At 33.0% G+C, this 12542-nt stretch overlaps 1 protein-coding gene across 1 annotated transcript; it reads left to right on the top strand.

Annotated features, from left to right (window-relative positions):
• Positions 1-9664: 9664 nt before the first annotated feature.
• LOC127698670 (zinc finger protein OZF-like) lies at positions 9665-11108 on the top strand. The gene has a single exon (XM_052202269.1). The coding sequence runs from the start codon at positions 9693-9695 to the stop codon at positions 10947-10949; it is 1257 nt and encodes a 418-aa protein (XP_052058229.1). The 5' UTR covers positions 9665-9692; the 3' UTR covers positions 10950-11108.
• Positions 11109-12542: the final 1434 nt, after the last annotated feature.

Raw genomic sequence — 12542 nt, 5'->3', positions numbered from 1 at the left:
CAATGTTTGAAGTCATTGTTGTTCTTTTTGTGTCTTGATATAGGAATTTCGATCAGCATTCTTAATTCCAAACGGTTAGACTTTTTCTTTTTAACTGCTCCTTTTTCTTTTCTTTTCTTTTTATTGAATGTTAGTCTCGTTCAGTTTGTTGTGGAAATGTTAACATTTACATGAACAAAATATTTTAGAACTGAACTTTTGCAATAGGGATTGCATGCATAAACTATAGTTAAAACTTAATCACTAATATCGGGATTCTAAATTAACATTTACACCGGAAAGGAATTAATTAAACTAGATTGGTCGGAACGACAAGAATGGCCCGCTCGCAAAAAAAGGCTGGAAGTCATTTTTAGGAGTGGAAATTTGAGAATGAAAGTCCGTATAACTGTTATTTAAACGAAATTTTCAAACTCCAAAACCCGTAATTTCGGCAAAAATCAGCAGAGCGGGATCAAACGTAATCTAGATCTGTAACTCATCATAGTAGACTCACATACTAAAAATCAGCTCAATATGTGATGGCGTTTAGAAAAAAACGTCCGTATAACTGTTATTTTCAAGAAATCATTTCAAAGTCCACATCCCTTATTTTCGGCAAATATTGCGGAGCGGAACCAAAGGTAAACTCGATCTGTAAATCATCATAGTAGAATCACTTACTTAAAATCAGCTCAATATGTGAACGCGTTTAGAAAAAAAAATCAGTATAACTGTTCGTGGCGGAATGACGGATAAGAGTAACACTATATGGTCCCGACCACTTTGTGGCGGGGCCATAAAAATGGAATTGTATACCTGGATATATACAGTTACATTATTAATATAAGAGTTGTCATGAAATCAAAATTTAGGACATAACAGACTATTGAATGATGAGTTAAAATCATATTGTTGTGAAATCATTTGCAAGAGGGGAGTCAATGCCCTTATCGTCGTGTGATTTTTACCAAAATAGAACCTCAAAATATTTTTTTTTCTGCTGCTATGGTTTGTCCAGGAGGATATTTGAGAATTTCTGGCATGGTAATATAAATACAGATGAAAATGAATATTCTGCCTCCCAATAAGCAGGATATACTTTTATGCAAAATCGAAAATAATATAAGAAAAATAAGCTAAAATAGCAACAGAATATACCCCACCCCCAAGAAAATGGTTGTTCCCATAGTACATATATTTTCTACACTGCCTTCAAATCTTTGAGCTCACCGACCATGCGAGACCATCGCGGGTAATCAAAGTAGTCAACACTCCTGTAATAGAATTAAATCATGAAATTTCTAAATAAAATAGAAATCAAGTGATTCCGATGGGGTAACAAATGAACGTATTTAGATGTGATCCCACGCCGTTCACAAAAGGATGTTTTAGTCTTAGATACATGATTTTTTAATTAGTTGTTATTGGCTTTGAACTAGCTATTAGTAACTGCGAGTACTCTCAGATCTGTACTTGTGTATGTTTTTTGTTAGGGATGAGGGATGGATATATACCCTGCCACGTCCACTCTGTGTTTTTGTTTAATGTTTGTCTTTGTATCGATCTGATGAGTTAAGCCTTTTCAACTGATTTTTATAGTTTGTTCTTATGTTGTGCTGTTACACCGCTGTCCCAGGTAAAGGGAGGGTTGAGCGCTCACAATCATGTTTAACCCCGCCACATTCTTTATGTGCCTGTCCCAAGTCAGGAGCCTGTAGTTCAGTGGTTGTCGTTGGTTCACGTCTGTCATATTTGTTTTTCGTAAATTGTTTTGTTATAACTTAGGCCGTTAGTTTTCTCAGTTGAATTGTTTCATATTTTTCATGTCGGGGCCTTTTATAGCAGACCATACGGTATGGGTTTTTCTCATTGTTGAAGGCCGTACGGTTACCTTTAATTGCTAACATCCACTTTATTTGAACTTTGGTGTATAGTTGTACCATTGACACACATACCACATCTCCTTATTTTTATGATGTTGTGACAGAGTTGTAAATGAGAGGAAATGGAATCGTGATGTTAGGAGCATGTATTTGGACCCGGAAATTAAAAAAATATTTAAAAGTAGTTCAATCCTTTCACACCCAAATCAGTTTAATTGGTTTATTTATACAATGCTACACTGAAAGAAATACCCAGTAGATGTACTTGCTTACCTACAGAAACAGAGAAATTTAATCAAGTACTTATGTCTTTCTGGTTAAAATTACTATTTTTTTTCTAGTAGATGTACTAGTCATTCTGGTAAGATTACTTTCTACCGAGTAAGATTTAGTAGAATGGCTAGTTATCCAAAAGACAGTTAGTTTACTTGTTTACCTAGTAAATTCTACAAGGTATTTCTTTGAGGTCACGTTTGAGATGCGATGTTACTTCATAACACATCATAGACATCCTTATAATTGGCACGGGACGTGTGCGCGGACACTTTATAGGACATTTACGCTTCACTGTATAGGACATTTACGCTTTACTTCATAGGACATTCACGATTCACTTTATAACACATTTACGCTTTACTTCAAAGAACATTTACGATTCACTTTATATGACATTTACGATTCACTTCATAGGACATTCACGATTCACTTTATAACACATTTACACTTTACTTCAAAGAACATTTACGATTCACTTTATATGACATTTACGATTCACTTCATAGGACATTTGCGCTTTATATACAGGACATTTGCGCTTTTTATACAGGACATTTTCGTTTTATTCGTTGCACCTTATTAACATAACATGCAGTTGATATATATCTATAATGTTGATGTAGTTGACGGGTGCTGTTCAAGGAATCTCTTCAAAGAGACAAAAAATACAGGATGTGTTGTCAGAGTAAAAAAATGTATAAAGGTATACAGGTTAAAAAAAATCAAGAGACAATTAAGTGCCTGTGTAATAATGCCTAAGTCTTCTGCCAACATGATTGTGTCAGATGAAAACGAAAAAACTTCAAAGGGCAGGTGGAAATAAAGTTCCAAATAACAACAATGACTTTCTTCAAACATGCGAAGTCTACATCAACAGCCGGTGGTTTAAACAACTAATTGAAAGAGGCTGAGATAAGCAATGCATGTAGATGGTAAAGTTCCTCGGACTTTCGAAGCAAACGAATGAACACAAGAGTATTATAATTTCCATTTTTAATTCCATCAATCGTATATTTGTAGAATTTATGGCAACATTTATTTTTTCCATCCATAAAATTCTAAAACATACTACAAACACTCTTAAATTTAGTTAGGAGCCAAGATCTACCAAAATAAAAGAATTATGTAAGGTCAAAGGATTGAAAATTTAATTTAATCAAAATCGCCTTTCACACCTGTTAATCCGTTTTAATTAGCAATATCAACCGCTAAATAAACATAGATGTGTCATAATTACATAATTGGACTTTGTTGACTGGAGGCCATTTCCAATGGGGGAAAACACATGTATCATAAACGGATGAACTGACATATTGGTAAGTTTTACTAGTAAATGTTAAATTTCATACATACATTTATTATTGTCAAACAGAAATTATTATTATTATATTATTATTATTATTATTATTGCACGTTCTCCGTAATGACGCTATAAATAACATAAGAATTCTAAACAAACTCAACAAAAGAAACACTCCACCTCGATTAATTTCATTGGCATTAACATTTCTATTGAAGATAACTTTTTAAATAGTGATTGATATGAGGCAATACTTTGACAAAATATTTCTGGTGTCATCATGGTCATGGAGTAATTGAAAATTTTCTGATTAATCATTTTCGACTATTCAAAAACGAAAATTGTTGCTTTATTTGTCAAACAGAAATCCCTTGTATCGTTTCACATGAAAATTACTCTCATTATTTAGCAAGCGATGAGGACAGTAGGCGTGTTGTTTTGTGCAAATTATTTTGAAATTGGAATAAATTCTTCAATAACCAACTTCAGTTCATTTTTCTACTGGCTTTATAAGATACCGAAACATATCGACTCTCCGCATATTAGAGCACTTCAGACGTTCAGGATGAAAATATATAATCAAAATCGATTGATTTGCGACAGAGATTTCATTTTTTTAAGTCACTAGGCAAATTCAAACAAATAACAATAAAAGGCTTCGCTGAGCGCAGCCTGATACGACCGCAGTGGTCGATCCCTGAACAGTTGGGGCAAATTTGGACAAAATATTCAAGCTTGATTGATACTATCTGAATTTGGATTGTGATCAAATTTTTGACATAATAAAGGTTTCTGCCACAAAATAAATGTGGTCAAAGATCTAACAAATCTAATGCGCAATACTGTGCAATTGAAGATTTCTTCTTGAAACTTTTCAAAAATTTGAAATTTTGAAAATTTTGAAAAAAAAAAATATGAACCCTTTAAAAAAAAAATTGGAAACCCTCCCTTCTCCCCAAACTTTTTGAATCCCCCTTTTAGCATTAACCATCAAACTCAATTGCAGTCTTTCCTTTGTAGTATGGAACCTTGTAGTACAATTTTAGAGAGATCCATACACTTAATCACAAGTTACTGTCTGGAAACTAGAAAAATGTTTTTTTTTTAGCCATAAAAGCCCATTTAAATACATCACAAAAGTATTAAAATAGAAAATGACATTATAGTCATGGCTAAAAATAAAATTCCTTCATCAGCATTTAAAAGTAACTTCTTAAAATAAATTGACATCTAGGACTTTGCAACCATAAAAACCCATTTAAATACATCATAAAAGTATTAAAATAGAAAATGACATCATAATCATGCCTAAAATTAAAACACTTTCATCAGCAACATTAAATAGTAATATCTAAAAATAAAATTCCTTCACATACATAATCATGGCTATAATTAAATAGTTTTTAAAATAGAAAATGACATCATAATCATGCCTAAAATTAAAAAGCCTCCATCAGCAACATTAAATAGTAATATCTAAAAATAAAATTCCTTCACATACATAATCATGGCTATAATTAAATAAACTTTATCAAACAATTTTAAAATAGTAACTTCTAAAAATAAATTGACAGCTAATCACCTAAAGACAATACATTTCTTTATAAATAATTTACAAACAGTGTAAGGGAGGTAATTTGACAATATGTGTTTGAATTACCTCCCTTACACTGCTTTAAAATTATGTTTTGTACTTAAGTAATTGTCCATTAACCTGAAAACCCTGGTTTTTCCCCTTTTTTGCCCCTAATTCCTAAACAGTTTGAGCCTAAACCCCCCAAAGCAAATTCTTACCATCCCTTTGTGATATGGTAACTTGTGGTATAATTTCAGAGGGATCCATACACCTTTTCACAAGTTATTGTCTGGAAACTAGAACAAGAGGCTCTCAAGAGCCTGAATCGCTCACCTGTAATTTTTTTGCTTAAATCTTTCATCAATGATTATTTTTGCTTTTCAATATATATTAATGAATGGCTTAAAACTTCCATTGAAATGTTCTTTGTATCTGTCATATTTTCTTCAAAATCAAAGAAATGCATTTTACCCTATGTTTCATTTTAGCCATAGTGGCTATGTTTCTTGACGTACAAGAAAATAAAACACAAAACTTATACTAGATACTCTGAAACTCATTCAGCCCAAGTTTGGCTGAAATTAATTCAGCAGTTTCAAAGGAGAAGATTTTTTAAAGTAAGCAAACTAAATGAACAAATTGTTAAAAATTGATTTTAAAGGGCAATTACTCCTTAACGGGACAATTGACAATTTTGGTCATACCAACCTATTTGTAGATCATACTTTGCTGAACATTTTTGCTGTTTACAGTTTATCTTTATCATTAATAATATTCAAGATAATAACCAAAATCTGCAAAATTTCCTTAAAATTACCAATTAAGTTGCAGCAATCCAACAATGGGTTGTTAGATTCATCTGAAAATTTCAGGGCTGACAGAGCTTGGCCTAATAAAAATTTTTACCCAGTGGCGGATCCAAAACTTTTCATTAGGGGGGGGGGGCCACTGACTGACCTAAGGGGGGCCCGCTCCAGTCATGCTTCAGTAATTCCCTATATTATCAACCAAATTTTTCCCACAAAAGAGGGGCCTGGGCCCCCAGGGCCTCCCTGGATCCGCCTATGTTACCTCTCATCAGATTAGCTCTAAATGCTTTGGTTTTTGAGATACAAGCCAAAAATTGCATTTTACCCCTACATTCTATTTTTAGCCATGGCGGCCATGTTTTTTTACGAAACAGAAAATAAAACACAAACTTAATTATAGATACCCTTAGAATCATTCAGCTTAAGTTTGGTTGGAATTGGTTCAAAAGTTTCAGAGAAGAAGATTTTTTTAAGTTAGAAAACATGATAAACAAATTGTGTAAAAATGTCCTTAGAGGGCAATAACTCCTTAAGGGGTCATTCTCAATTGACAATTTTGATCATATGAACTTATTTGTAGATCTTACCTCGCTGAACATTTTTGCTGTTCACAGTTTATCTGTATCATTAATAATATTCAAGATAATAACCAAAAACTGCAAAATTTCCTTAAAATTACCAATTTAGTGGCAGCAACCCAACAATGGGTTATCAGATTAAACTGAAAATTTCAGGGCTGATAGAATTTCACCTAATGAACACTTTAACCCCCATGTCAGATTTGCTCTAAATGCTTTGGTTTTTGAGATATAAGCCAAAAACTGCATTTTACCCTAATGTTCTATTTTTAGCCATGGCGGCCATGTTATTTGACGAAACAGTAAATTAAACACAAACTTTATTCTAGATACCCTAAGCATCATTCAGCTAAAGTTTGGTTGGAATTGGTTCAGTAGTTTCAGAGAGGAAGATGTTTGAAATAGTTTACACTAGACGGACGATGACGGACGACGACAGACGACGACGGACGACGACGGACGCCAAGTGATAGCAAAAGCTCACAGTTCCTTATTTGGGCCCCATTTTGGCCCCTTATTCCTGAACTGTTAGGACCATAACCCCCAAAATCAATCCCAATCTTCTGTTTGTGGTCATAAACCTTATGGTAAAATTTCATAGAAATCCATACACTTAAACAAAAGTTATTGTCCGGAAACCAATGTGTCTTCGGACGACGACGACGACGACGTGACACCAATATACGACCGCAAAATTTTTTGCGGTCGTATAAGAACGACAAAAGACACAAAGTAACGATCTATTTCAATGGCCAAATCCGTCGAACTAATACTTTCGTATAATTCTTATATTGTCATATTTCATTTTGTTTTATGACAAACATCAGAGTTTACGGACCTGGATTTACCTGTCTCTGATATATGTGTATTGACGCAGTGGAAATTCTTTTTTGTTCGGTATTAGTATCATATAGATCACAGAAATGTACAGAAAATGGATACAACTTTTGATTTTTTAAATCAAAATAGTTAGACGTGTCACCATGAAACTGGTGACCAAGTACTCATATATTTCAAATACATAACCATACATTTTCTAACAAAACATTTAGTAAAAAATAACAATGAGACAATGTATACGGTGAAATCAGGATAATTTTCCATTGTATGACACCTCGAATTCACATAATGAAATCACGTAAGCTTGTCCGTATAAATATTAAGCGGATCCGATTTTAATAAGTGTACATGTATAAGGAAACCTGATTTTTTTCACACTCCCTAGAATTTGCTGCTACATAGAAATGTGAATAGATATAGGAAGATGTGGTATGAGTGCCAATGAGACAACTATCCATCCAAGTTACAATTTATAAAAGTAAATATTATAGGTCAAGGTACGGCCTTCAACACGGAGCATTGGCTCACACCGAACAGCAAGCTATAAAGGGCCCCATATAAGTTCATAATGGTAAGATTGAAATAATCTCTTTTTTCGTAAAGTCTTGTTATCCGCCGACCTACACTCTCAATTTCTAGGTGTAAGTCAAAATATAAAGCACACCTAACTGTATATATATCTTGTATCCAATATATCAAGTCAAATACAATGCATTTAATGCATATAGATGCGATCAACACAGTAGCTTAAAGGGGCACTAACTACGAGATATAGAAAAAAATAAAAAATGATATTTTTTTTGTTCAATCATCAATGAAAGTTAAATAGTGAAATAAAAATTCGCTTTTAGCAGCCAGTCTGGTTCAGTTTTGTCAAAATAAGCAAAGAAACATCGCTAATGAATTATTCACTTGCAAGTGAATAATTCGACCTCCTTAAATCCGTATTCATGTGAACTTCAATTGAACCTCTTAGCTAGAGATGGGTTACGCATGAATTAGGCGTGTTCAGCTAGTAAAAGGAAAATAATGTCAACATTGAAAGTGAAACAAGGGTAAACCATTTGGTTGACTGATGCGATCTACAAAAACTCATTCTTATACAGGTAAAAAAGATTATTAACATATTGTTTTAACCTATAATATGAAATCAAACAGACCTAGAAAAATCCAATTGCATGAGTTCGCTATCTATTTATATCTATGTTTATGTTTATATCGGGTTATATGACCGTCGGCAGTCTTCGGAAGGTCACCTCGATGGTTAATTAGATGGCGTCCAGACTAAAATACACACGAAATGCTGATACATAATTTCGAGTTTATACATCGTACATTGTTTATTTTAGACTTTTTTTTATATTTGGATAATGGATATACGTTTTAGTATGTTACAAGTCGAATATGAGAATTTGAGTCAAATCGGTGAACATGAATTTGACAGCTAGTGCCCCTTTAAATTATGTGGAGAGGAATATGATCTACACAAAAGAAAGTGAAGTTGAAGGATAACTTTATGGGAACCTCCTGAGTGAATATAAAAATATAAATATGTGGTATGAATGCCAATAAAACAATAATTCACTAAGGAGCAAAGGAAAACAAGGGAAAAGATAGCATGGACCCAGTATCCTACGCTTCTAGTTTTTAGTGTGTCGTTGGGTTGATGTCTCAAAAATGTTCACATATTAAAGATATACAACTTTCGTTTAAAGCCTGGACAAGTCGCAAGAGAATTTAAAATGAAAAATTATTTTTACATAATCTGGTTTATATAAGAAGTAAATATTGTATGTTGTATTGTATTGATCTCTGGTCAAATTTAAATTTGTCACGTATTTGACCCCTGATAAGTTTAATTGACTTTATTTATAAGGTAAACACACACACATATTGGTAAGTTAACACTATTCATTATAAGGTAAACAGACCTATACTGGTAAGACAGTGTTCTTACCATATATGTTTGATAAAAAAACTTAAATCATGTTGCATATAAAATTATTTTTTTTTTTAAGCTATAGATAAAAGGACACAATTATGAAGAACTTAACATGCAAATAGCCTAGCCATTCCGGTAAAAAAAAATCTGAAGTAAAAATTCAGTATCATTTTTCTTTTACGACACAGGTCACAGTTTATAAGTTTAAATGAAATTATACAATCTCATTGATGAGAAATAAGTTGAGGTGAGCTATTTACTTGAAACCAATTCCTTCAAGGTAAGACTACTAGTATCTGTCATGAACCTAGGCAGCAAACCTCATTTGTAAGATTACTGTACCTTTTAATTGTCTATGAAGCAATAATGCCGCTCTATTTTTTAAAACCTGTGGTATTTCATGTTTTTGTTTTCATTTTCTGACTTGTCATGCATGGCTTTTCCTGAACTATGACCGTAATTTTGTGCAATTATTATTTCACAGGATGTCTTTCAATCAATGAAACATGGCTTTAATTAAAGACTGCGAAAGTTACATTATAAAAGATCCTGAGTATTATGAAATAACTGAGGACGAAATACCGGTAGAGGACGAAATTACCGTAAACGAAAATTGTGCAAGGTTATTTTATCATGTCAAACAAGCGAATATTAATGGAAAACACATCGTTTATACAGTTCAGGCATCGGAAGAGCCCGACATATACGACATTGATAATCAAACACCACCTGATTATGATCGAAGAGATTTTTTTGCGACCAATAGGAAAGATGTGAAAAAGTATCGGAGAAGGCGTCTTGGATGTGACATTAGTTTCCGGAAGTTTTCGTACAAACACACTATGATTCAAAACCAGCTGTCACATGTTGCGGAAAAAGTAAAACGAAAAAAGAAAATGTCAGAACATAAAAAGAAAAAATATCACGAGCTTGGTACTCAAATAAAACAACCAACAAAAGATAAGACTTGGGAATGTGAAATTTGCCTCATAACCTTTTCAAGTAGAAGCAACTTAAAAAGACACATGGCTGTCCATTTAGTTGAACCAGTTTCAAATAGAACGTTCAAGTGTGAGATCTGTGGCAAAACATTTGGGGAGAGAAGCAATTTTAAAAGTCATGCAAAAACTCACAACTGTGACATAAAAGAGGATAACAAGTTCAGATGTAAAGTGTGTGGAAAACAGGAGTCGAATAAGAGAAATTTTGACAATCATATGAGAGTTCATACAGGCGAACGACCTTTTCAGTGTGATCTGTGTCACCTCTCATTCAAACAAAAGAGCGCTCTCAGACGACACGATAGCGTTCACACTGGAGAATTTTTAAACAAAGGAAAGCCTATCCAGTGTGAAATATGTGGCCGATATTTTGGACAAAGCCATCAGTTAACTCGCCATATGAAATGTCACAACCCACCAGCTAAGAGAGAATACAAATGCGAACACTGTCCAAAAGAGTTCAGCGAAAAGCATCATCTCGTACGACATGTTCGATTACATACTGGTGAAAAACCGTACAAATGTGATTTTTGCGATCAAAGATTTACTTTTCACGCTGTTTACGCTAATCATCGAAGGATTCACACAAAAGAAAAACCTTATACATGTGGTGTGTGTGAAAAATCATTTACACAAATGACAACATTGAACTTTCACATGCATGTGCACTCTGGAGAACCTCGTTATAAGTGTAAAGTATGTGGAGAAAAATTTGGTCAGCACACTCGTCTGAAAAAGCACAAACTAGAATTCAATCATTGAAGATTTATGTATTTCAAAGCAAAAAATAGCATTAACAGTAGACTATTTGTAAGGAATTTGTTGTAATTATTTATTTTTTTGTTGTTGCTAAGGGTTCGCTGTCTACTAGTACCATGGCAATGTGTAATTTCTGTTAAATATTAAATCTGTGATAGTTTCCTTTCACTTTTCTTGGCTTTGTCATAAAGTATATCATCAGTTGTCAAGAATTAATATGTATTATACAATAGTGTTTAGATAACGGAATAGATTAACAAGATGTAAACCTCAACTGGTCCTGAAAATTTAGGATACATATCTGTTCAAGTCTGAATATTGACCTCTAGATGTGTTTTTGTGATGTTGGATGGCTGTCTCATTGACACTATATTATCAACGAAGACTAAATCTTTAGTCTTGTTATTTCAGTCTTTCAAAATAGATATCGGAAGAGTACCATTGTACCGACCTTTTTTAGTATTTTTTCGTGGACCCTATGAAGTTCATCTTTACGACGTTCATTAGCGAATTTTTAATTCCAAAATACCAACATTATAGCATCGATTAAAGAAATTCAAAAGAACATAAAACTTCGCGAAATTGGTCCGAAAATATGAGATTCAAAAACTATTTTACAATTTTATATTATGACTTGTATAGTAAAGGAAGCGATCATATTTGAGTCTCCAGGTAAAGTTGTTTGCCCGTTACCGTCTATGTGTATTTCTACACACAAAAAAAGTGTACCCAATACGAACGGTTAAAGGAGTATATTTTCGAAGATAAACAGACAACGCCATGGCAAAAACCAAACATAAACCAAAGACTAAAGTGGCATTAAACTGACAACGCCATGGCAAAAACAAAAAATAGACCAAAGACTCAAATGGCATTTAACACCTAGATTTTTCATTAATAGAGCAAATAATCATAAAAAAACTTTTTGGCATATATCATCTTGTTATTTAGGTTGTGACCTGTATAATGTTGAGAAATCATTTGCAAAAAGGATAGGGTCCATGACTTTGTCATCTGGTAATTTTATTAACCACAAATAATGCATTAAAGTTTCAGTTTATTTTCTCATAATGTTTGTAACTACTGAATATATTCAAATTCATGTTTGATTCATTTTACAATTTTCTTCGTCCAAAGGGTTAACCTTACCAATTTTTGCGTACAAACAGACCAAAGAAGACAATAATCGTACCCTTATTAAATGCAAAACCCAAATATCAATACAAGCCACGTCTGAATTTCATTCTAGATATTGCCATCTACTAGTAATTCATGGCAGTTTACCAAAATCTTCATCCAGTTATAATTATTTCTATATTTTACATCTTAATGTGCACAAAGTAGAAAAGAATATTGAATATGCAAGTGTAGTATCCAAATTATATCATTCTGATTAAAATCAGACATTTCACTCAAGTATCTGATTTCGATAAGATTGGTAAAACGACCGACAAACCAATCTAATGGAGCAAAGTAGACGATATGATTTTAATTAGATTGCAAAATTAATTAAATTATGAATGTAGTAACGGAAGCAGCTGTACAAAAATAAAAGTTTTTTTAAAAGCGTAGTTGAAAACGGTAAACAATACTAAC

This window comes from Mytilus californianus, unplaced genomic scaffold, assembly GCF_021869535.1.
Source record: "Mytilus californianus isolate M0D057914Y unplaced genomic scaffold, xbMytCali1.0.p SCAF_4, whole genome shotgun sequence".
Taxonomy (NCBI): domain Eukaryota; kingdom Metazoa; phylum Mollusca; class Bivalvia; order Mytilida; family Mytilidae; genus Mytilus; species Mytilus californianus.
Note: the sequence above shows the minus strand (reverse complement) of the source record. Positions and strands in the feature narration are given on the sequence as shown.

What these genes read in the sequence shown, in the direction of transcription:
- LOC127698670 (XM_052202269.1), top strand. Translation starts at nt 9,693, where the DNA reads ATGGCTTTAATTAAAGACTGCGAAAGTTACATTATAAAAGATCCTGAG.